This window comes from Taudactylus pleione, unplaced genomic scaffold (assembly GCF_031769625.1).
Source record: "Taudactylus pleione unplaced genomic scaffold, aTauple2 ptg000005l, whole genome shotgun sequence".
Classification (NCBI taxonomy): Eukaryota; Metazoa; Chordata; class Amphibia; order Anura; family Myobatrachidae; genus Taudactylus; species Taudactylus pleione.
Window position 1 is genome coordinate 16,274,757 of NW_028284408.1, and position 25,547 is coordinate 16,300,303.

Genomic DNA, 25,547 nt, shown 5'->3' on the forward strand with positions numbered 1-25,547 from the left:
CGCTCGTTCCGAGCGATGTTTGCGCATCTGCGCATGCGTACGCTTTTTAGTACGCATGCGCGAACCAGTCAGTGCGGCCGAAAATCGTTTGTACGCTATATAGCGAGTGCCTGCTATTTTGAGTGACAGAATGAGGCGTATGTGGGTGGTAACAGGGGATGGTGCTTGAAAATGGGGAGTGGAGATCCGAACGCAGGCGTGCTTAAAGGTCAAAACGGGCGTTTTATGGGTGTGTATATTTAAAACAGCAGCGTCATTGACCACGTCACTGGGTTATTTTAGAGCCAGAACTGCTCGCAAATTTGTGGTAGCAAACACCAACCACAAGAATAGCGAGCAGTTCATACGCTGGTCGATGTACTCGATTAATCTAATAAATAGCGGACATGACGTAGGATGCGAGCGGCCAGGGGGCGTTTTTAACAAATAAACAAGCGTATGTTTTGCTCGCTCGTTCAGACTTAGAGGTGTGAACAGACTACAATGTGCGTACGGATCATTTGAATAGCCACCCCTTGTTTTTAAACGAACGACCGCAAATAGCGAACGGCTCTGAATGAGGGCCTATATACCAAATGGCTGCAAGTTGCAGCCCCCTGGACTCCAGGATGGGGGGGAAATAATAAACAGCAGGTGGTAATGGAATGTTAACGCCATGGTATCACCATTGGTATTTAAATCAAAAGAAACAACTTTTACAAAAATAGAAGTTTTGTTTTATAAATATATTTGAATATATATTTAATGAGTTGTAGTACTTTAGATTAGCCTCCAGATATCACTGTTGAAACAGGTGACAGCAGAAAGCAATTAACCTCTTCCCTACAGTGCACTGGAAACCATGACACTGTCAGGAATTAAAAAAATGGTATGCTATAAACATCAGGGCAGATTAGTAACCAATGCCGATTACTACCACATACCTTCCCAGAAATATGGCTCCCTAAAGCTGACAAATCATAAACTATTTTTTTGGTCTTTAAAAATAGTTTTGTTTTCACATTCAAAAAAAGGTGGTGCAATGCAATTCAGCCTATTCTGTCAATGTACATTGTTTGTTAGGCCTACACTAATATGAAAACCAGCAGTTATAAAATAGCCTGCTGATTAGATAAATATAGAAGAAAAAAAAATAACAGTTTACAATTTAATATCACAATTTTGTTCTAAACCATACTGCATTTGTCTAGGCTTTGCAGCAGATGACACGTGGCATGTGCCTTACAGAACGCTAGAAGATTGTCGCGGATCATCTGCTATAAAGCTGCTGTGATTTTTTTTGCCTGGTTTAGAAGACAATTTACCTTATATTGAACACTACCAGACACTGCAGTTATATTACAACTATCCAGAGACATCAAGCTACTGCATGACACAATGATCTAGGAGCTTTGACCACTGACTACAAACTCCTGTCACTAATGCTGGGAACACACCTTGCCGACTTGTCCGAAGACTGTGCAGCTGTTGGATAAGCAAATACACACGTCCCAATCTGCCGCTTCATATGCCTGGCATCACTATTGGGCAGGCATTTAAATTTGCCTGCCCAGTTGAAAGGTCAGTGTCAGCGGTCCCTGCAGCAAGTGTACGGACGGTCAGCGGTACACCCTTACACACAGCCAGATGCACAGATGTATCTGCAAGATATATCCACATCTGCTGCAAGGCTGACCTGATGTGTCATGCCATATGTTGTTCACCGGCTGAACGAACAGCTGCACATATACTCGTGTTTAAAATGCATTTAGTTCATGTACATGCTTGATTTGGTATGTTGCTCCAAATCAGAGGTGCTGGAAAGGCATAGCTAAATGCATGAAAAAGTTACTATATGTACAGTGGATTTATTACAATGACTAATTTTCATATCTGTGTGTCTGTAACTATAGATGTTAAACATTTTATTGTGAGACATGTCTTATACAAAGAGCAGGTGGTATGTATATGGAGAAGGCTAGGCCATAGAAGGTATTGCTGTGACTTACATTTTTCCAGTGAAATTGTACCAGCTTCTCATGGGCTCTGAAATTGCAGTCTTGTACTTGACACTGTAAAAGTCAATAGGTCACTATTTCAGTGGTGTCTTAAAATGAAAATCAGTATTTCTATCCTGCTTTTTACATAAATATGTTCTATATCTTTTTAATACATATATATATATATTTGTTTTGACAGAATTATAAAGCAATGTAAAGCAAAGCAGAAAAAGTAAACCAATTTAACAGTCCTTACCTCAAACATAACATAAAAAGGGGTATTCAATATGAAAGGTTAACTTCCCTGGCGAAGTTAACGTTTCATATCGGAGTTTTTTTCTGCGTAAAGGTATGGTGCGCGCTCCCGCTTATCCCCGTATTCAATATCAAATTAACGAAAACGGGAAACTCCGAAGTTGGATTTGCGTAAAGTTACGAATTTTTCCTTAAAATAATTATAAGACACCCCTAAAGTTGTAAAAACATGGGGGAACACTATGGGTACCCCCATTTTAGCCTTTAATTGAAAGTCGGGGCTTTAAATAGCCGCAGCAGGTGTTTTTTTCCCCGACATTGAAGAAGTGATGCAGAAGAGCACTTAGGTTATTTTTTTCATTTTTTAAGTGGTCCCATCAAATTTGGGGTACATGAAAATGGGTACTAGCATATTTTGATGTCCCTAAAGTAAGTTTTTAAAAGTTCTGCATTTGTGCACCTGTCGCTATAATTCTATTCTAGAATACACCTGCCGCTATAATTCTATTCTAGAATACACCTGCCGTATACATGCAGAATAGCCCTGAACCTATTTCCCTATTGTTAAACAATTTTTTCCCTTTTTTTTTTTTTTGCACCCCAATTTTTATATCAATTTTTTGGGGTGTCCCTATTTTTTTTTTTTTACTTTTTTTGACACAGTTCTTTTTTAAATGTCAATCTCAGGGGTGCAGGCTATTTTTTTTAAGCCTGCACCCCTAAACCCCCATTCTGCACTTTTTTTCGACAGCTATTCAATAGTGAAAAGTTATCACCGTTTTTTATCAAAGACTTTTCAAAACTGCGATAAGTCTTTGAAATTGAATACGGTGTAAAACTAAAACAAGTGATATTAACGCAAAAAACGATGTTTTCGCACCCATATTGAATACCCCAAATAAACTTCGATGGATGTTATGTCTATGTGTATGGTTGACTCCCTGCAGCCACAGACACTGGTGGTCCTTTCCCGGCCACTAGACTAAACTAAAAATGAGGGTGATGTACAGTAGGTAGTGCATCTGTGTGGGCGCAAATGAGACGGTTTGGATACGGGATCCTGGTGGTCGGGATGACAGGGGTCAGAATACAGACAGTGACATCCTGACAGTCAGAATCTCGACCCAACTAGGTAAGAGCCCTAACCCCTTCCCCCCCCCCCCTACCCATATCCTAACCCTCCCACTAGTGCTTATCCCTAACACTTACCATCGGGATGCCTGTGGTCAGAATTCTGGTACTGGGATGGTAACTACATCCCAATGAAATAACCCCTAGATTAATGTATGAGTGTAATAAATTATTATGCGAAATAATAAATGTCACAAAACTGTTCAAATTATATAACTATTGCAGCATTGTGAATAAAAAGAATAAAAGCAATAAATGTTGCAGAAAGGAAAATTATGTACTGTACAGTAATAATTTAATAATTCTATTATAAATAGTAATAATAGAATAGCTCAAAATGAAAAATAACAGATGTTCACATGAGTTTATGGTCAGAAGCTGAATACTAATATAGCATATGTAGAGTGTTAAATAACAATGTCCATCTGAAGGAGCCAAAACCCATATCAGTCTTTGAAAGGGCAGTATTATACTCTGTTTAATCTTAAGGCACATCCTCCAGCTGAACTGTGTTTTGAAACTGCTAACTTCTCTTTGCAGTCTACGATCTAAAGCTGGGTACACCATAGACGATATGTCATCCTATCCAGTGTATCGGAGCGACATATCGGGTACATCGTCTAGTGCATGGGTCTTCAACCTTTGGCCCTCCAGCTGCTGTGGAACTACAGATCCCAGAATGCCCTGCCACAGTTTTAGCATGCAGTTATATCGAAACGGGCATGCTGGGATGTGTAGTTCCACAGCAACTGGAGGGCCAAAGGTTGAAGACTCCTGGTCTAGTGTGTACCCATGATTCATGCGCTCCCCTGCGGGTCGTTAGCCACATCCTCCCTACCCCCGTCGGACCCAGCATCGGCATCTGTGTACGCACTTGCTGCATACTGGGTCCAGTCGCCCGAGACGTCAGGCTGGGTACACATCGTCTGATATGTACCCAGCTTTAAAGTGTTTAAGGCAGAAGGTAATGTAACAGAGGTTGCAGGTGCACACATAGCCTACCTTGGATTAATCCTGATGCTTCATGCTGATACAATACCTACATAAGAGGTTCCCAAATGCGGTCCTCTAGGCACCCAAAAGGCACTTGCTGGGAGCAACGAGCAGACCTCACCATTAGGACCCCCCCTCCTTTATGGCGCCCGTTTTAAATACTGTATATGGCACCCGCGGACTGCAGCTGCTAGTATACACCGCCTTGTTTTTGCCTGGCAACCCCGCTATTCGGGGAGCCAGGATAATACTCACAGTAACTGCCGAGGCTGCTGGTAGCAGTGAGGCTAAAGGGGGACCGCAACGTGTCCTGGTACTACACCAGAGACAGTTGCCTCTATAGCCAAGGACCCGTGCATGAGACACAAGCAGCTGCAATAGGGTAGCCCCGACAGCTCCATCGTCGCAGCCAGCTGCCCGTCATGTCCTCAATGCTTGATTCAGCATCTTCTTTACCTATCTGTTAAACTAAACTATGCCCTGAGGAGAAGCCCCAAGTATGACCAGCTCCCTTGGGCACAATACTAAGACTGGCTTGTAGAGGGTTGCAGAGGGGGGGGAGCCAGTCACACTTTCTAAATTTAAAGTGCAAGGTCCCGGTTAGCACACATCTATACCCACTGTCAGGAAGCCTCCAGTGTCCCCTAGTGGATGAAGGAGAAATTTACAGCTGCAAAGTTTGGAAGCAGTAAAGCTCCTAAGGGGTAAATTTACTAAAGTGACAGTTTTTAGAAGTGGAGATGTTGCCCATAGCAACCAATCAGATTCTAGCAGGCAAAATCTCCACTTCTAAAAACTCACTTCAGTAAATTTACCTTTAATAGGGGAATTCAATATGGAGCGATAAGTCCATTTTTTGCGTTAATATCGCACCTATGACGTCATTATCGCAGGTTTTAGTTTTACACTGCATTCAATTTCAGAGACTTTTCGCAGGTTTGAAAAGTCTTTGAAAAAAAAAAACGGGGATAACTTTTCACCACTGAATAGGTGGTGAAAAAAAAGTGCAGAATTAAGGTTTAGGGGTGCAGGCTTAAAAAAAAATATATATAGCCTGCACCCCTGGGAATGACATTTTAAAAATAGCTATAAAAAAAAAAATAGGGACACCCCAAAAAATTTAAAAATTGGGGTGAAAAAAGAAAAAAATGGGAAAAAATTGTTTAACAATAGGGAAATAGGTTCAGGGCTATTCTGCAAGTATGCGGCAGGTGTATTCTAGAATAGATTGATAGCGGCAGGTGCACAGTTGCAGAATTTTAAAAAAATTACTTTAGGGACATAAAAATATGCTGGTACCCATTTTCATGTACCCCAAATTTGATGGCACCACTTAAAAAGACGAAAAAAAAAAAAAACCTAAGTGCTCTTCTGCATCACTTCTTCAATGTCGGGAAAAAAACACCTGCAGCAGCTATTTAAATCCCCGACTTTCATCTGCAGGCTAAAACGGGGGTACCCATAGTGATCCCCCATGTTTTTACAGCTTTAGGGGGGTCCTACAATTATTTTAAGGAAAATTTCGTAATTTAACACAAATCCCACTTCGCAGGCTCCCGTTTTGGTAGGTTTCATATTGAATACGGGGATAAGCGGGCGCGCGTCCGATACTTTATCCCAGTTAAAAGCTCCGATATGAAACCTAAACTTCGACAGCGAAGTTTACGTTTCATATTGAATACCCCTCTATGAGTATCGGGCGCGCGCCCGCTTATCCCCGTATTCAATATGAAACCTACCAAAACGGAAGCCTGCGAAGTGGGATTTGCGTAAAGTTACGAAATTTTCCTTAAAAAAATTGTAGGACCCCCCTAAAGTTGTAAAAACATGGGGGATCACTATGGGTCCCCCCATTTTAGCCTGCAAATGAAAGTCGGGGATTTAAACAGCTGCGGCAGGTGCTTTTTTCCCGACATTGAAGAAGTGATGCAGAAGAGCACTTAGGTTATTTTTTTCGTTTTTTTTAAGAGGTCCCATCAAATTTGGGGTACATGAAAATGGGTACTAGCATATTTTGATGTCCCTAAAGTAAGTTTTAAAAAATTTTGCAATTGTGCACCTGCCGCTATAATTCTATTCTAGAAAACATCTGCCGCATACTTGCAGAATAGCCCTGAACCTATTTCCCTATTGTTAAACAATTTTTCCCATTTTTTTTTTTTCACCCCAGTTTTTAAATAAATTTTTTGGGATGTCCCTGTTTTTTTTTTTTTTGTTTTTTTGACACAGTTCTTTTTTAAATGTCAGTCCCAGGGGTGCAGGCTATTTTTTTTTTTTAAGCCTGCACCCCTAAACCACAATTCTGCACTTTTTTTCGACACCTATTCAAATGGTGAAAAGGTATCCCCGTTTTTTATCAAAGACTTCGACTTTTCGAAATTGAATACGGTGTAAAACTGAAACCTGCAATAATGACGTCATAGCTGCGATATTAACGCAAAAACTGAGTTTTCGCACCCATATTGAATTCCCCTGTAAGTGCTAATAGACATAACTGAGTGAACCCACTAGCACCCAGAAATTGTTATCCGTACTGCCTAGGAGAGAAAGAAAGTGAATGGAGATAAAGTACCAACCAATCAGCTCCTAATTGTCACTTTACAGGCTGTGTTTGAAAAATGAAAGGAGCTGATTTGTTTGTATTTTATCAACATCTTTATCTCTCGCCAAAGCTTAGTACATAGACACTTATAAAATTCTGTTTCACATTGTACTTTTGTTGGTCTGTAAACTAGGCAATTACTGAAGTTATAAATACAGGAAATGTTTTATTATTAGTCTAATTTATAATCTGCCAGCAGTTCGTGTTCACTAGTTTGCACATCATCATTTATTTTACAACTTTTAATGAAAGTGAGAACACTCTGTAATGTTTACAATTACCAGAGTTTTGTAACTAAATAATCTTTTTTTCTCTCCTTGTCTTTCTGGCAGATCGGAAGGTTTTCACTTTCTTTATAGACAAATTCTTAAAATGTGATATTTCTATATATTTTGTGCTCATTTCTGATCACAGGCTTTTTGTGTATATATGGTCTAATAATGGATACTGGTCGACAAATAAAACGGTAGACATGCATTTAAATCGACAGGGTTAAACGGTCGGCATCCAACATGTTAACACTAACCCGTCGACACGTGGTTTTTCATGATCACTAGGGTTAGACTTAGGTTTAGGCCAGTGGTCTCCAACTTGTAGCTCGCGGTCTTAATTTTGATAGCTCACCTAGCTGCAGTACTGCCAAGTCAACTAGGAAGAAGTGACCTCTGAAGTGTGCTCCCCTGAGGCATCAACGCCATGGGTGGAGCCACAGGGAAGCATATCAGGTGACGGATGTAGAGGCTGCAGCAATCACCTGACGTGCTTCCCCGTGGTTCCACCCATGGCGTCTACACTACGGCGGAGTGAGTGACTCCCGTCCAGCCCTGCCCATATCTTTTGCTCCACTACTGCACGTACCTCCTTGGAGCCAGTAATTAACAGTGAAATGTGCCTGTGCTTAAATGATATTTACAAACTACAACAGTATCACTGTAATAATTAAACGCATTTTTATTTTCTATGAAAGTTTTTTTTTCTTCATTAAATGATCTCCAATTGTTCAGTTATTAGCCAGAATTTTTTATTTTTTTTTACAATTTTAGTAGCTTTTCAGGAGGTTTAATTTTTCTAAAGTAGCTCACACCTCAACTAACGTTGGAGACCACTGGTTCAGGCTAAAATAACAAAAAAAAGTGTGTCAACCTTTGGCACTCAACCATTTAACCCTGTCAACCTAAATACATGTCATGACCATGTCGACATTTTCACTGCTGACACTCAGAACCAGTCGACCTTCTAAATGTTAACCTTTTTCAGTGAAAAGTGCCTGAATCAAAAAAAGGATGGAACAGTGCATGGAAATGACTGGATTTATAAAAGGCTACCACCAGCAGCTTCTATCACCGAGTATCTCTGGCAGTACTGGTAACACTTCCACACTGCACAAGCAGTGTGATCAGGCAATTCATGGTAATGCATACACAGAAGGGACCCCAATAGCTTGCCCTGGCAATACTGTCAGTATTGCCAGGGAGCTCAACGTTGGTTAGCTACCAAACAGCGCGATGTAAATAGCGCCGGGAGATAGCTCCCGGAGCTATTCAATTAATTGCGATGTTAGGTCTGGGAAGGCTCGTTATCACGCCTTAAACAGGGTGTTTAGGCCCGATAACGGGCATTCCCCGACCTAACTTGCCGGCGCGAAGGGCAGAAAACAGCCTCGCGCCGGGACTTTTGTCGGATTTCTTCTCTCATCCCCGGAGGGAGGAGAGAAGAAATCATTAGTCGGACTTGGCAGCACGGTGTATTGAATAGCTTCGGGAGCTCACTCCCGGAGCGATTTACATCGTGCTGAATAGAATTGTGCCCTAAGTCATTTCAATGATAAACTATCCAGAAAATATATTTCTATGGCCGCAAGAAGCGATGCCAGAAAATCTTTGCCATCAGGTGATTGTGATAAATGGGCCCATTTGTAACCATTCATATTAGATTTGCATTGTATCCTTATAATTTCAGGAGTTATTGCCTCTACAGGGATACATTTAATTTTATGCCAAAACTGCAACATTTTTGTCCAATATTGTAACACCTGATTGTCCAAATCGGGCATCACTCAGCCTTCTTGTACTGGAGCTCAGGTCTCACAGCTATACAAGGGCAGTTTGTGCAGTCAGAGAATGACCACACACATTTACCAACGTAAGTAAAGCTTCACTGGATTGTCATCTTTTTGAGGCCATACATGCTGACAATTACCCAATACTTGCTCGATATTGCATTTAGTAAAAGGCAGGTACATTACAAATGAAAGAATTAAGTCATTATATCCAGTAGTCACTGTAGTAACGGGAGATCCAATTGTGCTAGTTATAGGATGGCAACTAACCCTGTACATAGAATGATTTTCATGTCTAAATCTGACTAAGAGCAGCTACGGTAGGCTAATTGATGCTTGCACCTCCATAGGCTGCAAACAGAAATCTGTTCTGAGACACATCCCGCCTGCTCACAGCTACACGAATCTGTCCCAATCTGTGACATTTTGGCCTTACCTTGACATGTTGTGAAACATGTTCATCATATTTTTCCTGGTTCTGAAAACCTCTGTCACAGGTGTCACAAAAGTGGTTATAAATGGGCTCTTTCCTTTTTCTCTGATGGAATAAAATGAAAACAGAATGAAATAAAAATACATTTTAAACAGGGAATGAGAATGCACAAGTTACTTTCCAGATAAAATGATAGTTTCAGCTACAACTCCAATACTATGATCATCAACAGAAAACCATGGTGGAAAGGTTATAAGTGATACTATAAAAAAAGCAGCTATTCACAGCATTTTTGCTATTCGGGGAGCGGGTTACTGCGGAGAAAACTGATTTTTGCCGAGATCCCCTGATTTGGGATAATTAAATTGTCACATACACAGTATGAGGAAAGCCACCTGTCGGGACGGAAACATTTTTGCTGCCTTCCCGATTTCTTCTATTTTTGCATATTTGCCACACTTAATTGTTTCAGATCTTCAAATAAAATTGAAATCTAACGCTGGGTACACACGGAATGATCTGTACCACCAACGACTTGAAAGATATATTTCAGTGAAGTCATCCTGCCACAGGCAAGGTTGACTATATTGTCCAGATTGGCCTGCATGTATGTACAATCATAGATATCGTTAGCGTTCATGCAGGAACGCGTATCGTTAATCGTTCACTGCATAAAAATGAGTGATATATCGTTGAACGATATCGTTAATAGATCTCATACCGTATGTACGCACCTTAAGACCAAAGAGAACCTAAGTCAACACAAAATACATTTCATTATTTTATTTAAGGGAAAAAGTTATCCAACTCCTACATTACCCATATGAAAAGTGAACTGCCCTCTAAACTTAATAACTGGTTGTGCCACATTTAGCAGCAACCACTGCATCCAAGCACTTCCGATAACAGAAGATCAGTCTTTCACATCGCTGTGAAGAAATTTTGGGTCGCTCTTCCTAGCAAAATTGCTTTGATTCAGCCACATTGGAGGGTTTGAGCATTCCCATGTAAGGCTCTGCCACAGCATCTCAATTGAATGCAAGTCAGGACTTTGACTAGGCCAGTCCAAAACCTTAAATTGTTTCTTTTGAGCCAGAGTGAACTTGCCCTTGTGCTTCAGGTGATTGTCTTGCTGCATAACCCAATAGTGCTGGAGCCTCGGATCACAGATAGGAGAAACAGGGCTAGCAGTAACCAAGCCTGATTGTGTCTAGTCTAATTAACCAAATTATTAATTCAATTTGGTTCATTGGTTGAATTAGTAACTAAGGGAGCAATTACTATTTCACACAGGGCCAGTTGGAGCTTTTTCCTTCAATAAATGAAATGACCATTTAAAAACTGTATTTTGTGTTTACTCAGGTTGTCTGTCTTATATTAAATTATTTTGAAGATCTGAAACAATGAAATGTGTCAAATATGCAAAAATAGAAGTGATCAGGAAGGGGGCAAAAACTTTTTCACACCACTGTGAATGTAGGAGGAAGTGGAGGGATACATCTGATCTGTTCAGTCTGACATGCCAGGCTTCTCGGAGCGAAGGATAGGGGGGACAGCTGCTTGGGTTGAAAGTGGGACACCCGTAACTGTTGACTCCCAAGGATCAGGTCAGTGGCTATGGTTGATAGACCGAGAATGTGTGACATATGGGGGGGTTATGGCTATTGTTGCCCATGGTCTTATATTGGCATCATACTTTATTATACCCTTAAAGATGATTTTTATTAATCATTAATCCTCTGTTAGTGATTAAACCTCCCTTTGAATGTCATCATTCAATAACCATTCATCATCATTCTATATTAACCCCCTAAACCCTTACTCACTCTGGCTAATGTGCAGAACCAGGCGCCTGCTGACAAGTCCTGCATCAGAGGAGACCAGTTACCTCTGAGCTGTTGGGCATGCGCCATCTAAATACAGGAAAGCGTTGCAAAAACATTGGATTGATAACAATCCACATACAGTACATCGTGGTGCTTTGCAACAGAAGATGGATTTTGCTTTTCTTCACACACGTGGGGAATGTATATAAGCAAACTGATAAAAATGTTAAATATTGCAACAAAATGGTGCAAAGCCATGTTAAAATGAACGTTGAGAAGAAAGTTTTATTTACAAATCGAGCCCTCAGTGGTGTGTTACAATACAGGCATGGTTTGTTTATCTAGTATCTTACTACAGTATGCTATACCTTCGGTCCTCTGTTCCCACGACAACCATTTCCTTCCTGCATGTGATGACCATGAATGTAATACCTAGGCCCACCTGAAATTGGAAGTACGTTAATGGTGTTACATTACATTAGATGCCTAATGGTAACAATAGTTTCTTTATAGACTCCCCTCACTGTTTCCATAGTAATGCAATCATTTTCAGAGCACAGTAAGAACCCTGACATAGAAGTGTTATGAGCCCCATGGCATTTCTCATTAAACTTGTTTAGGTAATTTAGACGACATTTTAATCCACAAATATCTTGGATACTGTAGTTTTGTCATCAGTAAAACAGCAAGTGTTTGACATACAACATGCATATGCTGCCGAAAAGAAATAAAATGGGCTTGTAACCTGGATACCGAATCCATAAACACAGCAAGTTTCATCAGTTAATTAATATTAGGTGTTGCTACTAGGCTGAACAATTATATTATATATTGCTGGAATATACTTCTAGATGGAAAACTAATAATTGTACCATTTGTGCAACTGCATTTTATAAAGCTCCTACCCAATAGAATCACATACCCCGGTTTCACAATTCTGTACCTATACATTTATACTCAAATAAGGGTAAATACTGGAATTTTTAACATCTATCTCACATTCATTTTGAAGCACACATACGTAATGATAAACTTGTAAAGGCCAATACACAACATACTGTATGCATAGACTGTACTGCCATCTTTAACCCCGTATCTCGATAGCTGTTGGCTACACTACAAAAGAGCATAATTATACATGAAGTGCATCAGTGGAGGATATACAATTGCAAGACATTTATTGACAGTTTTAAGCTGGGTACACACTATTCGATATATTGTTTGATTGGAGTGACATGGGGTCACCAGTATCCCTAGAAACATCCCTGATGACCCGATTCTTAATCAGTCAGCACACAGAACATGGGTTATCTTAACAGTAAGGTAGGATCCTGATACACAAACCCACTGTGTGATTAACTTTTTTTTTTTTTTTTTTTTTAATAATCTTGCGCACAAATTAACATTTTACTATTATATATATTGTACATTAATATACTTTACATTGTTAAGAAGGGTGTTATGTTTTCTAGACAATCATTATGTCAAGATAGTTGTAATGTTGACATGTGCAGCATGTCGACATTGTTGAAATGTCGAAAGTCTCATGTAAATTATGTACCTAACCATAACACTAACAGATATGTCGACATTTCCAATGTCAGTATTCTGTCAATGTTGACATTTTAAAGGTGGCAACATTTTAATTAGTCTTCACTCTAGGTCCGGTGTGGGGGAAGAGTGCCAGACTGTGAAGAGGGCACTCTAGCGTGCGTGCATCCGAAAAGGGGGCATGGCCACGAGGAAAGGGGGCATGTCTAAGATGCACCCCTTTTTCATCACTCTTGGGGGAGCGTCCGGCAGTTACAGACATGCCGGGCTGCCCCCAAAGCTCTCCCCTCTCTGTGAATAGATGCTGTGCGCACGTTATCTATTCACCTGCGGTGATCGCTGCACCGCAAAAGGGAAGGGTGCATTCTGCCCTTTTAAAATCGGGCAGGGCGCGGGGCCCCACTAAAAACGGGACGCTATTTATCATCTCGAAATCATCAATGTCAACCTTCTGCTGTCGACATTATGGAGACATGGTGATGGCATACCATTATGTTTGCAAATCGTATTTTTATGGATACAAAAATACATACATTCAAAAACAGTAGCAGGACTACTAAAAAAAAAAAAAAAAAAAAAAAAAAAAAAAACAGCTCATTTTACAAAACCAGTGGAAAAAGCATATAACTATTATCTATCATCACTGGCTAATGAGTCGCAAAAAAAAAATAAATCTGCTAATACAAAAATAGTAATAGTCTACAACATAATGTTAAAATAAGAATAAAAAGACATCAGGGAAAAAAAAAGAGGTGGAAGAAAGTAGAGGGGAATAAAAAGAGGGGGGGGATAAGTACTCACTTTCGATCCAGTGATGCAAACTCACGTTTACCAAAACCGATTAAAACTAAAATAGACGTAGGGTAAAATTACAGAACACCCGAGGTAGCAACTACTAGCGGCCATAATCTAGCAAAATTGAAAACAAACCCAGAAAATCTGGGAGAGACAGCAGGAAAGAATATCTTTTAAAGGTCGCAGAGTCCTTAAAGTCTATCCAACAAATCCAGGGGTCTCTAAAGGGCTCATAACCTCTGTCAGCAGAAGTCAGTATATCATCCATGTCCATATAGAAATCTATCCTATTAAACCAATCTATCACCGTTGGAGGAGAAGAGGAGCGCCATCTTACTGGGATAACTGCTTTAGCTGCATTTTTCAAATGGCATAATAGAGATTTCTTATATTTTGACAGAATGAAATAAAAATACAGCTTAGTGCAGCTTTGGTTCATTTTTGGGGTGTGGGTCCCCCTAGATTGCTTTGCTGATCTGCTTCAGGGCACCGCAGTATAACACATTTTCCTTTAACACATTTTAATACTTCACTGTCTGTTTCCTTTATATATATGTATTTCACTTTTTTATTTTTATGCTTTATATGCGGCCAGCGGCTGCTCTTAACACTTCACTTTTCTTATTAGAGCGGTGCTTTGGGGTGGATTGGCTGGGCTAGTTTGGGGGTGTCCTGCGCTCTGGATTTGAGCCTTAGTATGTTAGGGACCTACCCTAAAGAGGTTACCTGGATATGGTGGGTAGGCCCATAACCTTGGCCAAGATTATGCTAAAAACCTCTATTGATTGCAAAATTATATTGCATTTATATATTATCAATTATTTGGAGTTGTGCAACTGAGATTTGTGTTCTGTGCCTGCAATTAGTCTCATCAGGTAGCACCTCCCATTATATATATTTAGGGTGTGCAGTCCAGGAACCTTTCCTATATACTCCATTTAATGTGCTTTATTGCACACCTGAGGGAAAGGAGACGCCCTCAGCCTGGATTAGCACCCCTTCCTTATTGGTTTAAAAGCATGGAGTCTGGTAATGTTAATGCACACTAGTATTAGGCACAATTCTAGGTAAGTCCTACAAGTTATATACTGTAGTGCAACTTTGGTTCATTTTTGGGGCATGGGTCCCCCTGGATTGCTTTGGTTGATCTGTCTCAGGGCACCGCATTATAACACATTTTTCTTTTATAACACATTTTAACCCTTCACTGTTTATTATACATGTACTTCACCTTTTTATTTTCATTCTCTATATGCAGCTGTGGCTGCTCTTAACTATCTCTTTTACACTGCACTTTTCTTATGATGGCGGTGCCCTGGGGCAGCTTACCTGGGCTAGTTTAGGGGGGTCCTGCCCTAGTATGTTAGGGACCTACCCTAAAGAGGTTACCTGGATATGGTGGGTAGGCCCATAACCTTGGCCAAGATTATGCTAAAAACCTCTATTGATTGCAAAATTATATTGCATTTATATATTATCAATTATTTGGACACCTGAGATTTGTCTGTTTCTGTGCCTGCAATTAGTCTAATCAGGTAGCACCTCCCATTATATATATTTAGGGTGTGCAGTCCAGGAACCTTTCCTATATGCACCTGAAGATAGCGCCAATGTTCCCGTAATGGGAGGTTCCATTTCTCCCATACTTCTTCAAAGGGCGTAAAAACCACCCCCACTCATCAGCTGTCCGATTCTAAAAAGTCTTAATTCAAACAAGGAATGAAAAGCTTTACTATCCATACCCGTGGGGAATTGTTCATTAAAGAGAAATTACATGAATGAAGAATGAAGTGATGATATCGAGGGGTTACTTCTTAGCGTTTTCCAACAATTTAAAGTGGGTCCAATAGTAGGATGAGAGGAACTGGGGAGGGAGGGAAGCCATGGTGCTATTGATATAGGAATCTCTAACACCTGGTTTTCAATTTGCACCCATTGATTTGTGGTGTCTGTCCTGTACCATTCTAGAATTCTATGGAGGAGACTGGCCTGGTAGTAACCTCGAATATTAGGGAGACGTAGCCCCTCTCTGTCTTTATGACGGAACAGGATGTCTAACTTCAACCGAGGTCTACCACCTCCACAAACAAATTCTCTAATCAGCGCCTGGACCTCCAGAAACCATCTGGAAGGCAGCTTAATAGGTAGGGTCTGCAGTAGGTATAAAATCTTGGTGAGATAATTCATTTTGAGAACCCCGTGTCTCCCAAACCACGAAAAGGGCCTGGACTACCACAACTGTAGATCAGAACATATTTTATCTAAAAGGGGAGAGAAATTGGTCTCGAACAAGCAGGAAAGGTCCCTAGTGATACCTAGATATTTCACTTGAGAAGCATGCCAGGTAAAGGGAAACGCTGATTTAAGGCCTTCTACCATCTGAGGAGGCGCTGTAATATTAAAGGCAACTGACTTATAGTTAACCTTAAAATTAGAGAGGCCTCCAAAAATCTTAAATTCTTCTACTAGGTTTGGTAACGAGACAACAGGATTCGTAATCGTGGCCAATAAGTCATCAGCGAAAAGAGTTAGTTTGTATTCCCCACTGTATAAAATCCAATCTATCCTGTCAAAAGCCTTCTCAGCATCTGTAAATAGCTGAGGCATCCGTAGATGAAATATGGTGAATGAGCGCTATAATTTTGGAGGTATTGTCCCTAGCTTCGCGTCTCAGAACAAAAACACTACTTGGTTGTTATGAATAAGAGAAGGTAAAAAAAAATTTCAATCTATTGGCAAGGAGCTTAGCAAACAATTTAACATCGACATTGAGAAGGGAGATTGGGCGGTTGTTGGAAGAAAGGGAGGGGGTCCTTGCCATCTTTGGGAATAACCGTTATGTGAGCCTCTAGGGATTGACGGGAGAAAGGGGTCTCAGGCGAGAGTGTTGAAGGCCTCCAAAAGTAAAGGTGCTATTTTATCCCTGAAGGCCTTATAATAATTGATAGCAAAACCATCTAGGCCCGGACTTTTCCCAGAGGGGGTAGATTTAATTGCCTCCTCCAATTCAGGTAGAGTGAAAGCCTTTTCTAAGTCTTCACTTGCAAGGTCAGCAAGTATAGGGAACTAGATTCTAGAAAGGTAAGCCTCAATATCTTGCTGATTCCGAGTATCAGGGTAGGCCAGGGGGGAGGGGAGGAAGATTATACAATGAGGAATAATAAGAGCAGAATGTTTCTGCAATCTTACAGGTGTAGTGGAAAACCCAACCCATCTCATCTTTAATAGAGGGGATAAAAGAACGAGCTCTTTGAGCCCGCAGAGTTCTGGCCAGCATTTTGCCGGGTTTGTTACCCCACCGATATTTAGGAAATGCCGTAGTCCGTACTGAGTGTTTAACTTTATCCAAAAGGAGCTTATTTAATGTTGTTCATGCCTTGAGTAGGTCAACATAAACTGCAGAAGAAGTTTTGTTTAGGCTCGAGACATCAGGAGTAACATTACAGTCTAGGTAGACATCAATAGCCTCCGCCACATGAGATTTACAGAAAGGGTCAGACAATAGGGACTCATTAAAACGCCAGGATCTACATGTAGGAACAGAAAACCCAAGTGACAGGTCTACGCTAACAGGAGCATGATCAGACGAAGTTGCTACTCCTATAGAAGTTGCCTGGACCAGGTGAAGGTGTCTATGACCTAGCAATATATAGTCTATCCTGGAATATGACTTTTGGGGACTAGAGTAATAGTTATCTCTCTCCGTGGTGTGAAATATACGCCATACATCGGACAGCTGATAAGTATGAAGCAAACGTTTCACCCGTCTCGGCGAACGGCAGGGGATCGTTGAAGAACCTGAGGAGGTGTCCTGAAGGTAGTCCAAGGTCCAATTGAAGTCCCTACCTACCACCAGGGTTCCCTGTTGGAGATTATCAATTTTATCCAGAACCCTCTATAAAAAAAAAAAAAAAATCGTTTCACCTTGATTTGGGGCATAAATATTAACAATTGTGAAAAGATGGTTAAAAATGGAGCATTTAATAAGCAGACATCTCCCCTCCTCCAAGTTATGGACTTCAGGGTTCAAAACAGACAGACTTTTAGCAAATAAGATAACAACACCCTTGGATTTCGATTGGGAATAATTACAATAATAATCGGTGGGGTAAAATTTTTTACTTAACTGTGGTGTAGTGGCGAAGTGACGGAAATTGGTTTCTTGGACTAAAACAGCGTCTGCCCCATCAGCATTGAAAGAGCGGAGAGCCTGAGCCCTTTTCTCTGGGACGTTCAACCCCCTAGCATTAATAGACACTATACAGAGTGAAGTGCCCATAAATACGGGGAATAGACAGAACAATTTACACCAAAACTGGAGGAGCAATGAGGAAAATGAGAACAAAAAGTGGAGGGGAAAAGGGAAGGAGAACGAGAGAAAAGGGGGAAAGACAAAAATAGAAAAATTACCATAATATAACAAAAAGCATTGTAAATATTGAAATACCGCTACCGGACAGAAAATTGAACCACCGGGGTACCAGTGTCACGGGAAAAATTAAGCGGTAGGGGGCTCACAGGGGGGTAGCAACCATGCCATCATGCAAATAATACAAGAAAAAAAATAATAATAAAGTGATAATAAACAATACTATATGACTCCAGAGTAACTATAATACCTGTATGAGAAAATAGCAAGAAACAAAAAAGACAAAACAGAGCAAAAATTTAAATATGTAAGAGACTAACCAGCTTCACATATCATGACCACCCGTAGTTGAAGCATGAGCACAGGAACATAGAACTAAATCTTGGGCATCCCGAAAAAAATTAAAATAAAATAAGAACTAAAAAAGATCAGCAAGATCCAACCATAATTATTCCTGCGAATAGTCGGGAAGAACTCTAGAGAACTACAATCTCAACTATAAATGACCCAACATAATAAACATTGCTACATTGTTTCACAGAAATCAGTGGATATATAAGAAAACCAGGAGTAGGTTCATCATGGATCAGGTAGGGTCCGGCGTTTGTGGAGAGGCATCACCTCTAGGCTTTTTTCTGTGATGTTGTACTTGTTACAATTGGTCCCTCCTCGGGTGACCAGAAGGGGCAAGAATCGGAAGCGAGAAGACCTGCCAGTCTGGAAGGGTGATATTCTCCAAACCCAATGCAGAGCAGAAATCTGGTAAGTCTGCGGGAGACTGGAGATACAGATGTTTGCCAGCATGGGTAACTTGTAGAGAGTGGGAAGCCCCATCTGTATTTAAGGTCATGTTTGCGCAAGGAATCTGTCAAGGGTTTCAACAGTTGTTGCTGAGAGTACGCCAGGAGACGTCTTGGAAAATCTGCAGTCGAATCCCATTAACAATGCAGCAGCACAATGTACATGGTGGCCCTTATAACAGTTTGTTGTGTCCCTAGATGCGTGGCATTTATTTCATAGGAAGAGGGGGGAGAATGGCAGAGTGAAGGGTTAAGCCAAAAGTTTAGGGACACATAATGGAAAATGTGCAGTGGAAAACGTTACAATTACCATTTAATGATATTAGCATAATTCCTATAGTGTCCAGCGCTTCTCAAATACACTCCTCGGGTCATCTTATCAGTGCATGTTTTCTCTTTATCCTTGCTGGAGCACAGGTCTATACTTTACTGGCTGTTTTAAAATATCCACAAGTGGTTCTAAGGGGAGGGAATTCAAAGGTTTTCGTAGGCGGCTCTGCCTAATGGGCACCCGACCGAACAATCCAATGGTTGTTCTGTTCTGGTGCAATAGCCGCTGACACTGGAATTTCTGCTCGCACCCTCGAGATGGCAAGCAGAAAAGTGTGAAAAGTCCACACGCTCTAACCAGAACTTTAGACGGGTTTAGCCGCAACATTCACGATAGGGCATGGGCGCCCAAAAATGTTTGAATATCGCCCCCCGATGTCCCATCACTTTAGTCAAAAAATAGAGCGTGATAAAACAATTGAGTCACCCAATTATTTAACTCACGTTTCTGTGAGGAGACCATCATGCACTATTAGTGTGTCCTGATGACTGGATTTGAAAAGCACCGGTATAGCTACAATACCAAGAAGAGTAACTAATGTAAACCGTTACTATAAGTCTTATACTAGGGCACAATTGCACTTAGCACAGCACTCTAGATTAGTATACTCGGCTGAGTGATTAAAAGAATCATATTACTGTGTGTACCATCCATGCTGCTATCCCCTCCGCACTCACCTGGCTGCATGCTGGGGAACTGCTGGTGACCGTTCTGCGGCCCCCACTGATTACATCCCCCATACCAGGGGTTCTGATGAGGCACTGGCGGCCAATGTCCATGAAATCTAGATCCCGGGGGTGCTGCTAGCCAGGTGGTGGGGCCGCAGGGGCCCGGGGGAACGTTAAACACCGGTGGCCGCAGCACTGGGGGCGGATAGTGATTGCTCCGCTCCATGCCTGCAGCTGCTACTGACTGATTGACGTGAGACTACTAGCGTGCTCTGTACAGCGTGCGTTTAGCACTCACTTCCGGGGTCCTCTAGCAGCCACACTAGCGCCATGACATGGGCACACATTACACCCCGCGTCAGGAGAACATCATACACTATAGGCGGCGTATGGCCCGGACATGGTCAGGCATGCCACCTGCATTCCCCACTGCTGTATAACACTGTAATATTGTTACAAATATAAGGTATTATTACTAAAAGAGATGGGCAGCCCGCTTCAAAGATGGCCGCCGAGATAGCGCAAACGAGGTCACGTGGTAACCTGTGGAAGTAATAACACTTGTCTCCCAGCCACTGTTCGTGAATTATAGTCTAGGATTAGGCCTCTCTGATGTCAACGGTTTGAGCAATGTGGGTAGCGCACTTGACATACTTCCAGCGAGGGTTCTACTACGTCACAGACGTGGTCCGGAAACACCGACGCGTTTAAGTGACGTCACACCGATACACTAAACTGTTCAAGATGTCCCGGGATGTGATCGGTCCTGCTCTGCCGCCCGGATACCGCAGCGGTAACGAATTTAACGACAAGGAGGAGGCAGAGGAAGGTGAGAGGGGAACATTACAGCATTACCAGCTGTGTGTGACCGTGGCCTGTATGCCTAGGGTGGCTCATCAGACCTATACTGAGTAGCATTTACACCGATCCTTACCAAAAATTATGTCGCCGCTTTGTTTCCGTTATATATGTGTATAAGCTCATATGGTAAAGCTATGCTTTATGCTTGTCGGTATCTAGACAGTCTGATGGGCCCATACACTTGTCCAAGTATGGATGGAACTTGTGGATTTTGCATAAAATACCTCCCATTAGTATATTTGCTTTTTATGGAAAGAAGGTTTTAAAAGTGAAACTGAGCGCTCCCTATTGTAAGCAAGCCGTGTGGACAAAAAGTTTCCCCTAGTGAAAACTGGTCAGAATATGTGGAAAAAAGGCAGTATTTGTCTGTATGTTTATTCTTTTTATCAATAAATGTATTTATTTGAGATTTATCCGAGACCTCTTCGGTCCATTAGTCGTTAGCATCCTAATTAGCGCCTAACCAGGACAAATACTCCCTTTTTCTACTTCAGGGTCCATAGGGTATCCACAGGATACCTTGGGGTATAGGTGTGACGTCAGTCATCGGGCACCAAAGAGTTAAGCTTTCAACCTCCCAGGATGCACTAGGTCCCCCTCCTATACCCCGCCCCCAAGCCAAGGCACCCCAGTTTAGTTTGGTGCCCGGCCGGATTCGGGTGCACCTGTCGGAGTGGGGGCTACAAGAGCCCCTGAAGCTTTCTTCTATGCAGCTGTGGCTGCACATCTGGATGTATGTACAGCATGGACAGTCAGTCCTGACGTCCATGCTGTCTTCCCTACACCCCCGCCGGTACCAGAACGCCGGTACCGATCCGGGGATGCTGGTGAGCATCTGGGGTCACAGCTAGCGGTGACCCCAGATGTTCCGGACCATGGCCGGATTCAAGGGGGACAAAGGTAAGCAGCGGGGTCCCGCGGTGGGTCCCCGCTGGTCACATGGTCCTAAGTCCCTAGGCAGGGGGCTCCCTAGGGACTGGCTGCAGCGTGGAGCCAGGCGACCAACCTGCGCTTCCACTACCCCCTGGGACAGTGGACCGCAGCAGAGCGGTAGCGCTGCGGCGTCCCAGGGGTTAAATGCATGCCAGGGGAGCGCGCCTTCCCTGTCTCACAGCCGGCGCCTCCCCCGCTGCACACAGCCCTCTCTGCACGCTGCCGACTGGTCCTGTGGCAGCGCTGCTCCTCGGCGGCCATCTTCTATGAACACATGGTGAACGCTGCTGGAAGCCTGGACGGAAGCATCGTGGTCTGGGTCCCCCCGCATACCTCTCCTCCGATTTGGGTCAGGTCTGTGTATGCTGCGCTGTCTCCTACCAGGCCCTGTGTCTGTGTAGTTGAGTGATCAGCGCTGTTAGTGCAGGAATTGATATTTCTTTGCATTGTATGTGACTGTGCTAGCGCTGCTGCCTGTAACTTTTCTTCTAACTGTCAGCTTTATTACTGTCCCTGTTCTTTCTGCTAAGCCCTTGCGGTGCGGTGCTGCAGGGTGGTCTCTCGCCTTTTTAATATATAATTGGTGAGAGGGGTCACATACGTGGTGCCATCATGTCTGAAAGTGATTTTCCCCTCCGGCTACAGTGTACTACGTGTAAAGTGCCGTTAGCGGAGGGGGAGGGTAGCGCGGAGGGCCTCTGCCGGCAGTGTTTGTCCATGGCGCGGCCTCTTACGGTTACAGCACCGGTACAGGAGCCGCCCTGGGCTTGTTTCGCTCAGGCGCTTACAGCCTTAGTGGGCCAGTTAGCTCCGCAGCCCGCGTTTACACCGATGGGTTTGTCCCAGCAGTCAGTGGTGTCGTCACCCATGCAGGGTTTCCCACGACAATTGGTGGTACCCCACAGTCTCCCTATTTCCCCGCTCCCGGTTTCTCAGGAGCCAGCGTGGGTTAACTCCCTGACGAGTTCTGTACAGCACTTGTCGGATGTGTTGCAAGGGGAGTCTGTGATGCGGCCACATAAACGGCCGGTGGCGTCTCTGTCGGCTCCTTATGAGGATGACGAGGGGACGTCTCATAATGGGGAGATTCTGGATCCTTACGATCAGGAACCTCTCCATACTAAGGACACTGATGCTAAGTCCAAGGTATATATTCCTGTACTTATTCGGGCGGTCCGCACAGCCTTGGTGATTGAGGACGAAGTTCCCCCAGCGGCTAAATCTAAGTATGCCTTTTTCAAGGATGTGAAGGGCGATGCCACAGTCTTTCCTCTTTCGGGTCAGTTAGTGGACCATTTAGAGGAGGCGTGGAAACAGCCTGGCAAAAGATACCAGCCGCAGAGGCTTCTGGCGGTGGCTTATCCGTTCGCGGATAATTATTTAGCAAAGTGGGAATCCCCTCCACAGGTGGATGCTCACGTGACCCGTCTTGTCCGTAGTGCCACATTGCCGATGTAATCCATGTCCTCCCTTAAGGATGCTACGGACCGCAAGGTGGAGATCTGCCTGAAGTCAGCTTATTCCCTTGCGGGGGGGGCAGCACGGCCGGCTATGGCCATTTGCTGGGTTGCCAGAGCGATGGAGCGCTGGGCGGATTCATTAGAGGCATCTTTTGATTCCGACTGTCCGGCCGAACAGGCGGAGTTGATTGGTAATCTCCGTGATTCGGCCACTTATATCAACGAGGCGGCCTTAGACATTAGTACTCTGGTGTCTAGAATTTCTTCAGCAGTGGTGGCTGCTCGTCGCACCTTGTGGCTGCGATCTTGGAAGGCGGACGCAGATTCCAAAAAGGGTCTGGATGCGTTGCCATTTACCGGAGAAGTTCTCTTTGGTCCGGATCTGGATAAGATTGTGGCCACACTGGCGGCAGCCAAATCGGCTTGTCTCCCGTCGGCCGCTGCTCCTTCTGGTTCTGGACCTTCGTCCTTTCGGTCATCTAGGGCCCAGGGCAGGCCCAAACCACAGTCTTTTCCTCGACAGGCTGGCCCTAAGAAATCGGCCAAGCCCCGGAAGCAGGCCTGGAGTACCAGACGTCCGGCCCCCAAGCCAGATGACAAGCCTGCGGCCTGACAGTCCGGGCCTCCCTTTGGGGGATCCCAAGGTGGGAGGCCGTCTGCTGCAGTTCGCCCAGTGTTGGTCGGCCACTACGACAGACACTTGGGTTCTCGAGGTGGTCTCTCACGGCGGCTTCTCTGCGGCTGCAGGGAGTCCGCATGTTGCCGTACTTGGACGACCTTTTATTAGTGGCTCCAGAGCTCCTTCTACGCCACTTGGTCCTGACCATTGCGCTACTGCAACGGCACGGCTGGATAATCAACTGGCAGAATATCACTCTAATCCCGTCTCGGAGGATTCTGCACCTCGGAGCCTTATTGGACTCGGAACAGCAGAGGATCTTCGTGACGGAGGAAAAGATCTCTGCTTTACAGTCGAGGGTGCGCAGTTGTCTGCACAGTCGCCGGGTGTCTCTACACTCGGCGATGAGGTTACTGGGCTCCATGGTGTCGGTGTTTGACATGGTGGAATATGCCCAGTTTCACTCCAGACCTCTGCAGCATCTGATCCTGTCCAAGTGGAACGGGCTGCCTCAGTCTCTCAAATCCCAGACGATAGTGCTCACCCCGGAGGTTCGCCTGTCCCTTGCCTGGTGGTTGCAGACGACCCATCTCAACAAGGGACGTCCGTTCTGGGTACCAAATTGGGTCCTGTTGACAACGGACGCCAGTCTTCGGGGCTGGGGAGCAGTTTCGGGTCCACACTTGTTCCAGGGCAGGTGGACTCCGACAGGAGCGGAGCTTCCAATAAATATCAATGCTCTCCAGCAGGCACATCGGGTGCTCCAGGGTCGCCCAGTGCAGGTCCAGTCGGACAACGCTACCACCGTGGCCTACATAAACCCACAAGGAGGAACCCGAAGTCGGGTGGCTCTCGTAGAGGTGTCTCGGATCCTGGTATGGGCGGAGCGCAATCTTCCGGCCATATCAGCGGTCTTCATCCCGGGAGTGCTAAATTGGGAGGCGGACTTTCTCAGTCGCCAGGACGTTCATCCAGGGGAATGGTCCCTGCACCTGGACGTTTTTCAACTTCTGGTGGACAAGTGGGGTCTTACAGAGATCGACCTCATGGCGTCCCGGCACAACAACAAGTTGCCGGTGTACGGGTCTCGCACAAGAGACGAAGGGGCGTCTCTGGTTGATGCTCTGTCCGTCCGGTGGACGTTCCGGTTCGCTTACCTGTTTCCTCCGGTTTCCCTTCTTCCACGGGTAATCCGGAAATTCAAACAGGAAGGAGGGACGCTCCTGTTGATGGCTCCCGCGTGGCCCAGACGGCACTGGTTCTCAGACCTTCAGGGTCTGTCCGTGGACAGTCCTCTGCGGTTGCCGCTACGACCGGACCTTCTGTCTCAGGGTCCTTGTCTTCACCCGGACCTGACTCGGCTGTCTTTGACGGCGTGGCTGTTGAGACGGCCATGCTGAGGTCCCGGGGGTTTTCCAGCTCTGTGGTGCGTACCATGTTGCGAGCTAGGAAACCGTCTTCCGCGAGGATATACCATCGCGTGTGGCATACGTTCTTCCAGGGGTGTCGACCGAGAGGTTATGCACCGCGGGAGTTTCGTCTGTCTCAGATTCTCGCCTTCCTGCAAGCGGGACTACATCATGGGCTTCGCCTTGCTTCTTTGAAGGTACAGGTTTCGGCCCTGTCTGTCTGGTTTCACCGTAGGATTGCTACAATCCCGGATGTGCGTACCTTTATCCTGTGGATACCCTATGGACCCTGAAGTAGAAAATATGAGATATGGTAAGAACTTACCCTTGTTATCTCTATTTCTACGAAGTCCATAGGGTTCTGCAGGACTCCCGCCCTGTCGCACCTGTGCTGCAGATGGGCTTTGCTCTGGTCACCGGTTTTTCCGTCTCCCTCTGGTGAGAATGTGATTCTTGTATGTGTCCAGATCTTT

General features: G+C 44.0%; 2 protein-coding genes across 2 annotated transcripts in view; one reads left to right on the forward strand and one right to left on the reverse strand.

The window, feature by feature from the left end:
- NUFIP1 (nuclear FMR1 interacting protein 1) overlaps window positions 1–20,228 on the reverse strand; it is a 59,947-nt gene extending 39,719 nt beyond the window's left edge. The window contains exons 1-4 of the mRNA XM_088442546.1: window positions 19,802–20,228; window positions 11,647–11,720; window positions 9,456–9,557; window positions 1,989–2,051 (exon numbers count right to left, since the gene is read on the reverse strand). Of these exons, the coding sequence (XP_088298672.1) occupies window positions 1,989–2,051; window positions 9,456–9,557; window positions 11,647–11,720; window positions 19,802–20,018 (456 nt within the window). The 5' untranslated portion in view covers window positions 20,019–20,228. The remainder of the gene's footprint in view (window positions 1–1,988; window positions 2,052–9,455; window positions 9,558–11,646; window positions 11,721–19,801) is intronic.
- A 120-nt stretch (window positions 20,229–20,348) lies between these two features.
- Window positions 20,349–25,547, forward strand: part of GPALPP1 (GPALPP motifs containing 1) — a 69,954-nt gene continuing 64,755 nt past the window's right edge. Inside the window, exon 1 of the mRNA XM_088442655.1 lies at window positions 20,349–20,621. Within this exon, the coding sequence (XP_088298781.1) occupies window positions 20,537–20,621 (85 nt within the window). The 5' untranslated portion in view covers window positions 20,349–20,536. The remainder of the gene's footprint in view (window positions 20,622–25,547) is intronic.